Below are 17,259 nucleotides of genomic sequence, written 5' to 3'. Positions count from 1 at the left end.
TGGGAGTGTTTCCTTAATTTCTCTTTCAGATTTTTCATCATTAGTGTATAGGAATACAAGAGATATCTGTGCATTAACTTTGTATCCTGCTACTTTACCCAATTTGTTGATTAGCTCTAGTAGTTTTCTCGTAGCATCTTTAGGATGTTCTATATAGTATTATGTCATCTGCAAACAGTGACAGTTTTACTTTTTCTTTTCCGAATTGGATTCGTTTTATTTCTTTTTCTTCTCTGATTGCTGTTGCTAAAACTTCCAAAACTGTGTTGAATAATAGTGCTGAGAGTCGACAACCTCGTCTTGTTCCTGATCTTAGTGAAAATGGTTTCAGTTTTTCACCACTGAGAATGATGTTGGCTGTGGGTTTGTCATATATGGCCTTTATTATGTTGAGGTAAGTTCCCACTATGCCTACTTTCTAGAGAGTTTTTATCATAAATGGCTGTTGAATTTTGTCGAAAGCTTACTCTGAATCTATTGAGATCATATGGTTTTCCTCCTTCAGTTTGTTAGTGTGGTTTATCACATTGATTTGTGTATATTGAAGACTCCTTGCATTCCTGGGATAAACCCCAGTTGATCATGGTGTATGATCCTTTTAATATGCTGTTGCATTGTGTTTGCTAGTATTTTTTTGAGGATTTTTGCATCTATGTTCATTAGTAATATTGGCCTGTAGTTTTCTTTCTTTGTGACATCTTTGTCTGGTGTCAGGGTGATGGTGGCCTTGTAGAATGAGCTTGAGAGTGTTCCTCCCTCTGCTATATTTTGGAAGAGTTTGAGAAGGACAGGTGTTAGCTCTTCTCTAATTGTTTGATAGAATATGCCTGTGAAGCCATCTGGTCCTGGGCTTTTGTTTGTTGGAAGATTTTTAATCACAGTTTCAATTTCAGTGCTTGTGATTGGTCTATTCATATTTTCTATTTCTTCCTGATTCAGTCTTGGCAGGTTGTGCATTTCTAAGAATTTGTCCATTTCTTCCAGGTTGTCCATTTTATTGGCATAGAGTTGCTTGTAATAATCTCTCATGATCTTTTGTATTTCTGCAGTGTCAGTTGTTACTTCTCCTTTTTCATTTCTAATTCTATTGATTTGAATCTTCTCCCTTTTTTCCTTGATGAGTCTGTCTAATGGTTTATCAATTTTGTTTATCTTCTCAAAGAACAAGCTTTTAGTTTTATTGATCTTTGCTATTGTTTCCTTTGTTTCAGTTTATTATTATTTCTGATCTGATCTTTATGATTTCTTTCCTTCTGTGGGTTTATTTTTATTCTTCTTTCTCTAATTGCTTTAGGTGTATGGTTATGTTGTTTATTTGAGATGTTTCTTGTTTCTTGAGGTAGGATTGTATTCCTATAATCTTCCCTCTTAGAACTGCTTTTGCTTCATCCCACAGGTTTTGGGTGGTTGTGTTTTCACTGTCATTTGTTTCTAGGTATTTTTTGATTTCCTCTATGATTTCTTTAGTGATCTCTTGGTTATTGAGTAGTATATTGTTTAGCCTCCATATGTTTGTGTTTTTTACAGATTTTTTCTGTAATTTTTATGTAGTCTCATAGCGTTGTGGTCAGAAAAGATACTTGATACTATTTCAGTTTTCTTAAATTTACCAAGGCTTGATTTGTGACCCAAGATATGATCTATCCTGGAGAATGTTCCATGAGAACTTGAGAAGAAAGTGTATTCTGTTGTTTTGGATGGAATGTCCTATAAATATCAATTAAGTCCATCTTGTTTAGTGTATCATTTAAAGCTTTTGTTTCCTTATTTAATTTCATTTTGGATGATCTGTCCACTGGTGATAGTGGGGTGTTAAAGTCCCCTCCTCTGGGGGTTTCCCCTTTTATAGCTGTTACATTTGCCTTATGTATTGAGGTGCTCCTATGTTAGATGCATAAATATTTACAATTGTTATATCTTTTTCTTAGATTGATTCCTTGATCATATGTAGTGTCCTTCTTTGTCTCTTGTAATAGTCTTTATTTTAAAGTCTATTTTATCTGATATGAGAATTGGTACTCCAGCTTTCTTTTAATTTGCATTTGCATGGAATATCTTTTTTCATCCCCTCACTTTCAGTCTGTATTTGTCTGTAGGTCTTAAGTGGGTCTCTTGTAGACAGCATATATACAGGTCTTGTTTTTGTATCCGTTCAGCCAGTCTCTGTCTTTTGGTTGGAGCATTTAATCCATTTACATTTTAGGTAATTATTGATATGTATGTTCCTATTACCATTTTCTTAATTGCTTTTGGTGTGCCATTGTAGTGCTTTTTCTTCTCTTGTGTTCCCTGCCTAGGGAAGTTCCTTTAGCATTTGTTTTAAAGCTGGTTTGGTGGTGCTGCATTCTCTTAGCTTTTGCTTGTCTGTAGAGGTTTTAATTTCTCCATCAAATCTGAATGAGATCCTTGCTGTGTAGAGTAATCTTGGTTGTAGGTTCTTCCCTTTCATTACTTTAAATATGTCCTGCCTCTCCCTTCTGACTTGCAGAGTTTTTGCTGAAGGATCAGCTTTTAACCTTATGGAGATTCCCTTGTATGTTATTTCTTGTTTTCCCCTTGCTGCTTTTAATATTTTTTCTTTGTGTTTAATTTTTGATAGTTTGATTAATATGTGTCTTGGCGTGTTTCTCCTTATATTTATCCTGTATGGGACTCTCTGCGCTTCCTGAACTTGACCTTTTCCTATCCCATATTAGGGAAATTTTCAACTATAATCTCTTCAAATATTTTCTGAGTCCCTTTCTTTTTCTCTTCTTCTTCTTTGGGACCCTTATAATTCAAATGCTGGTGCCATTAATATTGTCCCAGAGGTCTCTAAGACTGTCCTCAATTCTTTTCATTCTTTTTTCTTTATTCTTTATTCTGCTCTGTGGTAGTTATTTCCACTATTTTATTTTCCAGGTCACTTATCCGTTCTTCTTCCTCAGTTATTCTGCTATTGATCTATTCTAGAGAGTTTTTAATTTCATTTATTTTGTGCTCATCATGGTTTGTTTGCTCTTTAGTTCTTTTAGGTCCTTTTTAAATGTTTCTTGTATTTTCTCCATTCTATTTCTAAGATTCTGGATCATCTTTACTATCATTATTCTGAATTCTTTTTCAGGTAGACTGCCTATTTCCTCTTCATTCGTTTGGTCTAGTGGGTTTTTACGTTTCTCTTTCCCCTGCTATGTGTTTCTCTGTCTTCTCATTTTGCTTAACTTATTGTGTTCGGGGTCTCCTTTTCGCAGGCTGCAGGTTCGTAGTTCCCATTGTTTTTGGTGTCTTCCTCCAGTGGCTAAGGTTGGTTCAGTGGGTTGTGTAGGCTTCCTGGTGGAGGGGAGTAGTGCCTGTGTTGCGGTGGATGAGGCTGCATCTTTTCTTTCTGGTGAGCAAAGCCACGTCTGGTGGTGTGTTTTGGCATGTCTGTGACCTTTTTATGATTTTAGGCAGACTTTCTGCTAATGGGTGGGGTTGTTTTCCTGTCTTGCTAGTTGTTTGGCATAGGTGTCAAGCAGTGTAGGTTACTGGTCGTTGAGATGGTGATCTCTGGGAGAGCTTTTGCTGTTTGATATTACATGGAGCCAGGAGGTCTCTGGTATACCAGTGTCCTGAACTCGGCTCTCCCACCTCAGAGTCACAGGCCTGACACCCGGCGGAAGCACCAAGACCCTATCAGTCACATGGCTCAGAAGAAAAGGGAGAAAGAAATTAAGGAAAGAAAGAAAAGAAAAGAAAGAAAGAAGGAAAGAAAGAAAGAAAGAAGAAAGAAAGAATAAAATAACATAAAGTTATTAAAATAAAAAAATATCTATTAAAAGAAGTTAAAAAGTTGGAAAAAAAAGAAGAAAAAGGAAGAAAAAAAAGAAAGAAAGAAAGAAGAGAGCAACCAAACCAAAAACAATTGTACCGGTCAGAACAAGCGCTAAAAGCTATGCTAAAAAACCAAACAAACAAACAAACAAAAAAACAAAAATCGGACAGACAGAATCCTAGCACAGATGGTAAAAGCAGAGCTATACAGGCAAAAGTCACATAAAGAAGCATATACATACACACTCACAAAAAGAGAAAAAGGAAAAAAAAACATATATATATATTATAAAAAAAGGAAGAGAGCAACCAAATCAATAAACAAATCTACCAATGATAATAAACTCTAAATACTAAACAAATATAAACATAAAACCAGGAACAAATTAGATGCAGAAAGCAAACCCCAAGCCTACTGTAGCTCCAAAAGTCCACCACCTCAATTTGTGACGGTTTCTTGTCTCTTCAGGTATTCCAAAGTGCAAGGTACATCAAGTTGATTGTGGAGATTTAATCCGCTGCTCCTTAGGCTGTTGGGAGAAATTTCCCTTTCTCTGTTTGCCCAGCTCCTGGGGTTCAGCTTTGGATTTGCCCCGCCTCTGCGTATAGGTCACCTGAGGGTGTCTCTTTTGGCTCAGACAGGACAGGGTTAAAGTAGCAGCTGACTAGAGGCCTCTGGCTCACACAGGCCAGGGGGAGGGAGGGGTATGGAATGCTGGGCGAGCCTGCCGTGGCAGAGGCCAGCATGACGTTGCAACAGCCTGAGGCCCGCTGTTTGTTCTCCTGAGGATGTTGTCCCTGCATCGCATGACCCTGGCAGTGGCAGGCTGCACAGGCTCCCGGGAGGGGAGGTGTGGATAGTGACCTGTACTTGCACACAGGTTTCTTGGTGGCTGCAGCAGCAGCGTTTGCGTTTCATGCCCGTCTGTGGTGTCCACACTGATAGCCATGGCTTTCGCACATCTCTGGAGCTTGTTTAGGCGGTGCTCTGAATCCCTTCTCTTTGTGCACCCCGAAACAATGGTCTCTTGCCTCTTAGCCAGGTCCATACTTTTTCCCAGACACCCTCCTGGCTAGCTGTGGTGCACTAGCCCCCTTCAGGCTGTGTTCACACAGCCAATCCCAGTCCTCTCCCTGGGATTTGACCTCCAAAGCCTGAACCTCAGCTCCCAGCCCCCACCCGTCCCGGCAGGTGAGCAGACAAACCTCTCAGCCTGGTGAGTGCTGGTCGACACCGATCCCCTGTGTGGGAATCTTTCCGCTTTGCCCTCTGCACCCCTATTGCTGTGTGGCTCCGAAGCTTCCCCCCAGCAGCCCCCCATCTCTGCCAGTGAAGGGGCTTCGTAGTGTGTGGAAACTTTTCCTCCTTCACAGCTCCCTCCCAGAGGTGCAGGTCCTGTCCTTATTTTTTTTGTCTCTGTTGTTTTTTTTTTTTTTCTTTTGCCCTACCCAGGTACATAGGGAGCTTTTTGCCTTTTGGGAAGTCTGAGGACTTCTGTCAGCGTTCAGTAGGTGTTCTGTAGGAGTTTTTCCACATGTAGTTGTATTTCTGATGTATTTGTGTGGAGGAAGGTGATGTCCACCTCTTACTCCTCCGCCATCTTGAAGGTCTCTTAAGACATGTTTTTAATTGATAATGGAATATCTGTTTTGTAAAATTCATATTTCTATAGGAGTAATATTAAATCTACATCTTGAATTCAGCATTCCATAGAGTTTCAGTGGTGAATAAGAATTCAGAGAGCACATTAATTGTAAAACTGAGGTGCATTTCTCAAGATTTAGCACTCTAACCTTATTTAGGTTGGGATCAATTTTACATTTTAGTGAAAGGCTTTCAGTTTTTAGCAGTCAGCATCACGTTAAACTGACTGCCAGAGCTTCTCTAATGCTCATTTTGATGTTGTGTTAGTGAGAGCAGTATGACAACAATAGACTCTTGAAGTAGAGAGAGAATTATTAGTATTCACATCACATTGCACTGAAAGCATCTTGACCTGGAACAGAAAAATGATTGACTTGTTTTATAGCAGAAAATTTAGACTTTTAATGAACTAAACCAAATGGGGACAATTGTCTAGTACTTTTAGTTTAGATTATTAGCTATATCATTCTTTTTTTTTTCATGAGTTCTAAAGTGTTTATTTCAGTAACCTAAGTACCTTAGACATAGGATAAGTAGCACAGTTAGTACCTTTACATATCATTTCTTCATCACAGTTTATTGTTTCAAATAGATACAAAACAATGGAATTTGTTGGCGATTTAAATAATTTCCAACTATATTGGGCCTGAGTACAGAAACGGGTTGAAAAAAATGTTGCGAGACCATATGATTCTTACTGTTTCCCCTTCCTCATGGAAGTATTGTCTAAAAGATTTGAAATGGTATAAGAAGAATGTCTGGTAATGTTTAAATAGAAGTTTTTTCATGCAAAGTCCTTCTAAGCTTTATGCCTATGCAGCTCACCTTGCCTCTTTCTTCAAATGAATTTGCTAGTTGATTGATTAAAATTCAGATGAATATTATGTTTTACAAATAAAATAATATAGCATCTCATGATTGTATTTATCTTACATCTCACTTAATTTGAATCATGGTATTTTTCCTATCAAAATGTGTTTTCTTATAATAAAAACATGGAAGTTCTTTGCTTGGGTCTTTAGAAATTTTATAACCTGTGGTTATTAAAGTGAATCTTGGTAATTTAGATAATTTTCTTCTGCTTAGATAACTTTGAAACTTTTAGTATTGTATCTAACCCTTTAGAGTTTCTGGAAGTATAGGTAAATGTGCATGGCATATTTTTTTAAATGTATGATTTAGCTTCAAGCACAAGTGTGAGTGCCTAAGTTCTATCCTATATCAACTTCTTTGAGATTAAAATAAGATTTTTCTTCATATAGTAACATCTACTTAGACTTTTCATTAAACATATTTGAAAGCAATGAATATTATAGAGTAGAAATAAAATGAATGAATTACAGTTTCTACTGCTTCTTAGTCTCTGAGATTTGTGGGATTTATGGAATATTTTTGAAATAAATTTCCTTTCCAATATTACATACTATATCTTTTTACTGTAAAGCAGATAGTTACTATCTGTCGCTTTTTAAGACTTACAGATTTCTAGGCACTAAGTGCTTTAACACATTGTTAATTAATTCCTACAACAATTCTATTATATAAAGGAAGAAGCCAAGATTTAGAGCTTTAACCTTTCTCAAGGTTACTCAGATGTAGTGGGTGTTGGAGCTAGAATTCAAACCCATTTTGCATGATGCCAAAGACGTCTTGGTAATAGAATGTGGCTAAAACAAACCATTACATTTGGAAATGTGAACTTCTTGTCAGCTATAAAGTTGACTTTAAGATTCCCTCATATTTTATTAATCTTGCTCTAATAGCCTCACTCTTTTTAAATTTTTACTATAGTATGATGTGTGTGTGATGGCATGGTATGGAATATGTGGCTGACGTATACCATCCAGTGGTCTACTGTCTCTTACTGTTTTTCTTCATTCAGCTAGTTAATTATATAGATGATCAGTTAAAATTTTGTTTATTATGTATCCTCTTGATATTAAATTATTTTGTAACAGAACCCAAGCATACTGAAATAACTTGAACTTAAATTAAAACACCCAAATTTTCTGACTCATAAGCTGGGAAGATCAAGGATATTATAGGTCAAAAATGTTTTCTAAACTCTGGTTATTGACAGATTATTTTTTTTGAAACAAATATTCAGAAAATCCTTAAGCTTGATTAATTCATTCTTGATTTTACCTCAGTGTAATGGGAAATGTGTCCTCTGTCTCTCAGTAAACTATATTTCTATGTTTATTCTTGAATTATCATTGTTCCTCATTATAAAATCATTGTTAAATTCTTATGGCTAAAGGGATTCATTGGTACAACTAGGCAACCAGACAGCTACCATAAACAGCTTTCTTCTGCCATCTCCCATTTGGAAAATCATAGAAGATGATCCTGGTTGGCCTGGCTTGGGTCATACGGCATCCTTTGTACCATTATCTGTGGTGCAATATATTGAGATTGGGCCAACTTGATTATAGGCTTATCCCTAAGGTCAGGATGTCTTCTGTGACCAGAAAACAAAGAAAAGGGTGACCACCATTACCCATTTATTGACTACATAATATGTGCCTATTTTTTGCCAACATTTTAGAGCTTGGCTCAGTAATAATCAGTAAAGTAGTTCATTAACTCCAGTGGATAATCTGGGGCTCAGAGAGTTGTAGAGCCTTCTCTTCTCTCCACTAACACTAGAGACTACATTACTCTTCCTTAGTTCAAAGAAAGAAATGGCTAAATAAATGTATTAATATTGTGTGTGCATTATATGTGTGTAAAAAAGAATTAACTGTATTATTAAGTGATAAAGCCTTCAAAGTAATACATTTATTGTCTTGTTTATCTTAATCATTATTTCTTTACCTTAGATGAGGGATGCTATTATAATCATTTACAATATTCGTTAGTGTGTAAAATAAGCATCTTACTACCTTGTAAAGCTAGTTACTGTTCAATCCCAAACCTGAATTCCTTTTTTTAATATTCTCTTTTTTTATATTTACTTATTTATTTTTTTGATGTGTTGGGTCTTAGTTGTGGCATGCGGGATCTTTCATTGTGGAGAGTGGGCTCTTCAGTGTAGTGGGCAGGCTTCTATCTAGTTGTGATGAACGGGCTCCAGAGTATCTGGGCTCAGTAGTTGTGGCATGCGGGCTTAGTTGCCTCGCGGCATGTGGGATCTTAGTTCCCCGACCAGGGATTGAACCAGTGTCCAGTGCATTGCAAGACGGATTCTTAACCATTGGACCACCAGCGAAGTCCCCAGCCAAATCTGAATTCTAACCATCTAATTCCTAAGAACATTACACATCTCTCCCAATGATATGCCTTGCTTTTTATATATTTTAAGTCACATGGTAGCTATTTTATATACACTGTAGTTGGTTGTAACTGTTCTTCTCATACCTGAGTGATGGCCATCTGCTTCCAGTTTTTATGCTTTATTTTCACTCATTGACTATGTTGTAGTTGTGAACATATGTTTGTTTTTTAGTTATTCACTTAATATATATTTATTGAGTACTTGCTATATATATATATATATATATATATATATATATATATATACACACACAAACATACCCAATATATACTTTTATAAAATAAATTATTCTTTTGTATTGTATTATTCAAGACACTGGCTTTTTCCAACAGAGGGGTGGTTTTCTTGCAGGCAAGGAGATCACTTGCTGGTAGTATTTACAGGAGGATCTTTTTTTTGTTGAGCATATCTTTTGCATATATTGTATTGTAATATCTTTATATTTATCTGTAGGTTTATAAGCATGCATAGATATAATGTTAGATATGAATAAAGTATTATTTACAATACGGGAAAAGCTAAATAAAGTTTGAATTAGAACTTGGTAGGAAAGATGGTGCTTGAGCAGATGGTTTTGTTATGTTAGTAAACTGGTTGCTGTTTTTTTTTTTTTTTTCGGAAATGATATAAGCTTATTTTAGAAAGTTTGCAAAATACACCTAAGAAAAAATAAGGAAATAAAAATAACCTGTAATCTAAAAAATAAATCACTGATAAAAATTTTGTTATCTATTTCTAATTTCTTTTGCAGATATATATCCATATCTGTTTATATAAACATATTTGTTTAAATAAACAATATGAGCTATGCTATACACTTTGATTTGATTGTTATTCATGATAGACTTTTGAACATTTATTTCAGTTTTCCCTCCATTATAAAAAGCCTTGTGGGACTTCCCTGCTGGTCCAGTGGTTAAGACTCTATGCTCCCAATGTAGGGGGCCCAGGTTTGATCCCTGGACAGGGAACTAGAACCCACATGCATGCCACAACTAATAGTTCACATGCCGCAACTAAGAGTCCACATGCCACAGCTAAGAGTCCGCGTGCCACAACCAAAGACCCTGCATGATGCAACGAAGATCCTGCACGCTACACTGAAGATCCCACGTGCCACAGTGAAGATCCCGTGTGCCGTGACTAAGACCCAGCACAGCCAAATAAATAAATAAATAATTTAAAAACCATGCAATGAATATCCTTATTTCTTCTCTAAGAGTACAGTTATGATCCCCTGCATAAATTTCTAGAAGTGAAGTTTCTTGATTTAGGGACATACAGAATATTCAGGAGAATATAACATACACAATGACAAATTGAAGATTACTAGTGCAAAAGGTTGATCTGGTTAGTAATGACTAATCTAAACCTCACAGTCATATTTCAGCTAGTTAAATCTGTTTGTTTGTTCGTTTTTTTAATGAGATGTACACACTGATTAATCCTTAGCACTATCTCTAAAAGTGTTAGCACTCTCTCTATACTCTCGTCCCCGAGTTGTCATATGTAGATGCCACCTGAATAGTCATTTCTTATATTGATAAAAGTAGATTATTAGATGACAAAATACAGATTTTGTGAACCAAAATTTAAGGACTATGCTTTTCCAAAAACACAAATTTAGAAAAAATAAGATAACATCTGTTATTCTTTTCAGGCTGATCAGTTGATGTTCGCTTTGCATTTCGTTCGAGGCATGCATCCTGAACTTTTTCAAGAAAATGTAAGTGGAAGGAAAGGAGAAAATTATTAAAAGAGTTGCATAGAAATCTGGTAATGGGCAGACTTATGGTTAGATTAGAAATTACTTAAGACTAGAAATTACATGTCAATCTATTTTTTACTTAGTTAGAAGTTTAGTGTAAGATGCTGATTTACAGTTCTACTCTCGTTTGGGTGAGCCCAGTATTCTGAAGCAATGGTAAGGCAGGGAAAGAACTCTAACTTACCATGCTACCTAGGTTTTTCTGAACACAGGTCCACTTTTCCAGGGCACCAGAAGAGTCAGCCTTCTTGTTTTCCTCGTCTAAGCAGTGGAACTGATAAATATAAAAAAGTCAAACAATATGGGTATGCCACTACATTATTTATTATCTCCACTGACTTGTTCAGAGTCAGCAGATGAAGCAAGAAGGTGGGCAGTTCTCAGAAGCCTTCTTTGAGCCTGAGGGTTTATGTTAATCTTTTAATGTATAATTTATCTTTTTTTGTCTGTGATTTCACTTCTGGTCTACCATATAACCCCCTCTCAAACTTGAAAAGAATTTCCTTCAACATAGAGCTAAGTAATCCATCTCTGACCTGATTCTAATATTAAAAAAATTATTTGTAAGTGATTTTTCTCATTATTATGCCGTTATCATTAAAGTGAGCATTCAGTGGCCAGGGTGGCAGCGAATAGTATATATGGACAGTGCACTTTGACCTAGTAACCTTTAACTCTCTATGGTCAGATTTTAACTATGCTCTGGTTTCCCCTCATTTGAATAGTTAAAGGAATGCATACCATTCCATGTGACTGTTCTCTCTTTTTCTCTAACTCCACATGCTCTGGCTGACTTGTATAGTTTCTTCCAAATTTAACTTGCCTCTTTTTATTTACACTGTTTACTTTTATGCCTTTCCCTCCTCCTGTATAATGTTTTTCACCATGCTCAATATGTTCTGCTGTATAAGACTTAATTTTCCCTAGTTTTCCCTCCTGGAGTATAAATAAATTATCATTGGGAAAGGAGAACAGTTTTCGTTGACTCACGCAAAGTAGTAGTGATAATTTGTATTTTATTTATTTGTGACTGTATAACTTCAGTAGGGAGAATGAGTGGTCAGAGTGGGTGGAGGCAGGAAGTATGTTGCTTTGGTAATTTTTCCATATTGCTCTCAAATTTTAATATGTCTTGGCTTTGTTTGCTGGCCAATGTGTAACAAATAATATTGTAGTGCCCATAATTATCTGCATGGGTAACCCATTCAGAGTGAAGACATAGATTTTCTAAGAGCTCTAGATTCTGTAACATGTGATCAATTTTGATTCCATGGGTTAATTAAAAAAAAAAAAAAGGAGCAATGGCAGTCTTCTCCCAATATGTTGGAAAAGATAAGTTAATGGTAGTACTTTTCTCTATTTTTCCCAGTATACACAATTTTTAAACTTTTGGTGCACCTTACTGCTTATCTATTAGTGAGGAGTAATATATAATAGGAAACATTAAAGGTAGTGACAAATGCTAATTGAATAAGACATTTAAATTTTTAGATGTTGAGACTCACATATATAATGTAGTTCTATTTTTTTTTTTTTTTTGCGGTATGCGGGCCTCTCACTGTTGTGGCCTCTCCCGTCGCGGAGCACAGGCTCTGGACGCACAGGCTCAGTGGCCATGGCTCATGGGCCCAGCCGCTCTGCGGCATGTGGGATCTTCCCGGACCGGGGCATGAACCCGTGTCCCCTCTATCGGCAGGCAGACTCTCAACCACTGCACCACCAGGGAAGCCCTGTAGTTCTATTTTTGTCTTAAAATGATTCTAGTAGATTTTGCTTTAATGTTTTATGTTGGTATGGTACATGAACTCATTCTTATAATGTTAATGTAGTAGAAGTGGGAAGGTTTGAAAGGAGTTTTATTTTTTCCATGTTTTTAGAAAGCTAAATTGTAAGCTGTCCTATGGGGGAATTTAAAAAGATTTGTTAAATGGTTAGAATATTTTTTTGTGTGTTTCTCAAATTTTTATTTAATAGGAATGGGACACATTTACAGGTGTGGTTGTTGGAGACATGTTGCGGAAAGCTGTAAGTTAGAATAACAAAATTATTATTTCACTCTTAGCAAAAATAATTCTGGCTTTGATTTCATGAAATATAATTTGCTTGAGAGAAGTTTTAAATTACTGTTGAAATTATATTTTAACTAGAGGACTATATCCTTGCCTCTGTTGCCCTAATAGAAAATGGACCTATATGTGTTTTTTTGTCCTTGAGTACATGTATTCTTTTGAGAATATTAATTAAATATAAGAAATTAATATGGTTTCTTTTTTCAGTGTATATATATTTGGTTCCAAGAACAGTTTTGTAATTCGAAGAAGATCAAACCTCGTAACATAACTAGGAAAATTTTCTTATATAAGTAAAGTTAAAAATTACTTCATTTAACTTTTGACAACTTTATTCAAATTTAGCTTTTTCTCTAGTAATTTTCTATTTAAACATGTAATGGATAATATTATTCTTCAAAGCAACCTATCCAAACTGTAATGTGAAACCTAGATTATGTCTGAAATGCAAAATATAATTAAAATAATATAATTTTATGGAAGTTTCTTATTACATTTGAGTTTTCTGAAGTTTCACAAAAGATTAAGCCCTATGAAAATGAATGCAACATTTGTCTAAATGTTTACCAGTACCTTACATTATGTAGAATTTTACCATATTGACTTGTAAAATAGATAAAAATTAAAAAATACATAGAATGAGTTTTTTTCAAAGTAGTGTTCATAAAATTAGCTGGTCAATTTTTATTTTTTTTTTAAGTCTGAGTTTTACCAGATTTACTAAGAAAAACAATTGCTCTTATTAAAAAGGACTCTCAACAAAGAATACGTGATCAACTTCCGTCTTGGATAGATCAGGAAAGAAGCTGGGCAGTGGCAACATTAAAGGTATTCCTTCCTCTTCTACTACGAGATTTATTTTTTTAGTATTTGAGTTATTTCTGTTTATATATTTATGTGCTACTTATTCATACTCAGTGTTGATATTTTTGTGAAAATGATGTGAAATCCCTGAGTAAAAGAATATCCAAGAATTATTCTGATTAGTCCTTTAAACAATTTTAATAGAATGCAAAAAATCAATAATTATGAAAAATAGTGAGAATTTGAAGAGATTTCTGGATTATTGGGCAGGACCTCTGAACTATTCCATGAACTCATAATGGCAAACTTAATAATAATCAACATGATACAGTTAAAATTGTTTGAACAATTGATCTACTGAGAGGTTACACTTGGGAAAAAATCCTAACTGTGTTAACCTAAAAATTATAATGATGCTTTTTTTTCACATACTAATTTCTTGTTAAGTAAAGAAATGCAAAACATTTAGGAAAGGGGGGCTTTCGTATTCAGAGAAAGTTTATAATATACATTAGTGTTTTATTATCATTTTAGTTTATAAAACATTTTCAAATGAATTATCTTATTCAATTATCACACAAACCTTAAGAGGGAGGTATTATTAACTTTCTTTTTACAGATGAGAAATAAGAATCAGTGCAGCTAGTTACAAAACGCATGAACCTATTTTCTTTTCAATTTCATACATATTTTTGAGGACCTGTTATGTGCCAAGCATCATGTTAAATACTTCAGATGTATTATCTTATTTTATTATCACAATGACCTATTGAAGAGGTCATAATTATGCCTGTTTTTGAGAAGAGCAAACTGAGGTGTAGACAGGTTAAATAATTTATCCAACATCAAATAGCTGGGAAGTTTTGGAACTATGATTTTAATTCAGGCATTCTGACACCACATTCCTACATGCCTTTGATATGTAGGTTTTCCAAATATAGTGTTTTTTCCCTCTCTTTCTCTCCTTCCTTCTTTCCCCTCCCCACAGTTTTTTCCTCTGGTATGACCTGGGTGGTGAGGATGGGGGCATGGGGAAGAAAAAGCTTAACTCCCAACAGCTTTGTCTGTGTTCTTTACTCAGGCTAAAGTGTTGTTTTTGTGGGGAATGAAAGACAAATATACTTCTCTCAAAATCTGTAACATGTTTCCATTCTTCCTTTCCTTTCCCTGCTTTTCTTCACAACTATTCTAATGGTACAGTAGCACATGGTTAAAACGGTAGGAGTAGCCAGCAGTTATTGATGACTTACTATGTTCAAGGTATTATGCAGAATTTGAAAATGGATCATCTCATTAGATATTTTCAACATTGTGAGGGGGCTCCTGTTGTTGTCCTCATTTAACAGATAAAGAAACTAAGGCCCAGAGTGATATAGTCACTTACTTATGGTCACTGAGAAAGTATAGAGTCAAGATTTGAAACTGGGCATATTTTTACACTGTAATGTGGAACTCCATTCTGGCAATGGTTAAAATTTGCACACGGTTTTAATGAAAGTATTCTTTTCTCCACAAGGTGGAGATAGGTACAAATGTTTTTACGTAGAGAAAAGATTTGTTAACTTGCAGTATTGATTTAGTACTACTTTGGAAATATTTGCTTTTATTTAATTCTGGATTAGATAAGTCTGCCATACTGTTTCTGATCTAGAAGTGATTAAATAAGCCAACACGAATTAGAAAACAAACGGTAAACATCAATAATTGGTTTCCACTTACTTTTTTTAGTGTGTGTGTGTATTTAGTATGGATATGTGTGTGTGTGTGTATTTATATTTGCTTGTAGCTCAGTATATATGGTTATTTTTATATTTTAGATTGCTCTCCCCAGTCTTTATCAGACCCTCTGTTTTGAAGACATAGCTTTGTGGCATACTTATTATCATAATTCAATGTGTGAGCAAGAGTTTCCATCTATTCTTGCAAAGAAAGTTTCCTTATTTCAGCAGGTAAATTGTCTAAATGCATAAATGTATTTAATGTTTTTCTTGTCACTCAGAAGCCATTTAAATAAAAGCTTTGCCTTTAGAGTGTCACATAACCTTAATGGGCATATTTGGGAAAGGGCTTTCTGCTTTTGCCACCTTGTCCAGACAGTGAAATCATTGGCAAAGTTTCTGGGTAGGGTGTCTCCCACTGTAGCTTTTCTTACTTTCTCTGCCTCTGACCCGAGGGGGATTTCTCAATAGAGAACACGTCTTACCGAAAGAAGTTAAGGTATAGATTGTACAGGTTCTTCACTCTTTTCCCAGAGTTCTCTCTAAGGAAAAGACCTTCTGGTGAGGAACAGGGAATTTTTTTTTTCCATTTTGTTTCAAAATATAATGATGAAACATACTGGTGGGTTCCACTCAGTCTTTTGTCTAGACCAAAGTCTTAGGTTAGAGAGGACGCAGGAGTTGATGCTCCAGGAACTGACCCTTCCATTTATATCTCTTAACTAGGCTGCTGGCTGTGCTTCTGCCCCTTGTTGAATTCTATTTCACCAAGTGTGTTTAAAAGCAACGAAAAAAAAAAAAAAACTGAGAAAAACTTCATTTGAAAACTTAAATATCTAGGAACAGATAGATATGATTCAGCATAAAATTGGTAGTTTGAAAATTTTAGTTAAGAGTTTTATGCTTCTGCACTGCTGTCACCAAGAATGCTTTACCTACATACCCTTATTTTCACCTGCCATTGGGCCCTTTATTAGTTCCTGAAGACATAGCTAACGCTATGACCCTTACATTGCTGATGTTTACTTTTGATGATAGATCTGATGAATTTTAGTAATATTTTGGCTATTAAAGACGTGTCTTTTTATATACTTATTGTGACAGTTTTAGGCATAGTAAATATTGTGGTAAACATTTGTTTAATTTAACATTAACTATTGTTTAGTTACAGCTGTTGTAGGAACTTTATTATTTAAAAATACTCTGCACTTTATTTTAAGGTTCTTGTGGTACAGGCTCTCAGACCAGACAGATTGCAAAGTGCCATGACTCTTTTTGCATGTAAAACTCTGGGTAAGTACACTTCTTTTCTAGAACTAGATCAATGACCTGAATTATTTGTTTTTAATTTACATTTTATTCTATGCTGACCTTAGTTTAGAAAGATTATACATTTTTTCCCCTTTATCCTACTTATCTTACAATCTCTACCTGGTTTTTTTTGTTTGTTTGTTTGTTTTTTGTTTTTATTTTGGCCACTCCACGGAGCATGTGGGATCTTAGTTCCCCTACCAGGGATCAAACCCGCACCCCCTGCACTGGAAGCACAGAGTCTTAACCACTGGACCACTAGGGAAGTCCCTTGAAGTAACCTTTTACTAGCATTTTTTGAGAAAATAGAAGCAATAAGACAGAAAATGTTTATTTCCCACTAACAGTTCTACCGGCTATCTACAATGGTACTCATACTCATTCTGCTTTCCTTTCTGTTACTCTGAATGAATGTCCTCGCTCCAATTAAAGGCCAGCCATTTGCTCTTTCCTTTTTCATTCCTGCCACTATCTCTTTTTCCTGCATCATCAATTTCACCTTCTTTACTGGATCCTTTCTGTTAGTATACAGACATATTTTAGTATCACCTGTCTTAAAAATGCTGCCCATGACCCTCTATCCCCTTTCTATCATCCCATTTCTTTATTTTCTTCTACAACAAAACATCCTGAAAGTGTGTCCATAGTCAAAGACCACAGTAATCCATTTCCTCAACTCTTATTCTGCCTTCAACTCATTCTATTTGTACTTCACCCCTAAAGTTCCACAAGATTGCTCTTGTTAAGGTTAATGAGGTCTTCTTCCATATATCTATTTCCAATAGTGACTTCTGTGCTTTTGTCTTACTTGATCTCTCAACAGAGTTGTCCATTTGTTCCTTCTTTAAACACTTTCCACTTTCTTCTCTTGATTA

The 17,259-nt window shown here is 35.4% G+C and overlaps 1 protein-coding gene across 2 annotated transcripts in view; it reads left to right on the top strand.

The window, feature by feature from the left end:
* DYNC2H1 (dynein cytoplasmic 2 heavy chain 1) overlaps positions 1-17,259 on the top strand; it is a gene marked incomplete at both ends in the record, with an annotated part of 362,190 nt that overhangs the window by 189,827 nt on the left and 155,104 nt on the right. For both annotated transcript variants that reach the window (XM_079708170.1, XM_079708169.1), the window contains 5 exons: positions 10,375-10,440; positions 12,457-12,507; positions 13,302-13,379; positions 15,173-15,304; positions 16,294-16,366. In XM_079708170.1, coding sequence (XP_079564296.1) covers positions 10,375-10,440; positions 12,457-12,507; positions 13,302-13,379; positions 15,173-15,304; positions 16,294-16,366 — 400 coding nt within the window. The remainder of the gene's footprint in view (positions 1-10,374; positions 10,441-12,456; positions 12,508-13,301; positions 13,380-15,172; positions 15,305-16,293; positions 16,367-17,259) is intronic.

This window comes from Hyperoodon ampullatus, assembly GCF_949752795.1.
Source record: "Hyperoodon ampullatus genome assembly, chromosome: 7".
Taxonomy (NCBI): Eukaryota; Metazoa; Chordata; class Mammalia; order Artiodactyla; family Ziphiidae; genus Hyperoodon; species Hyperoodon ampullatus.
This window is presented reverse-complemented; position numbering and strand designations above follow the sequence as displayed.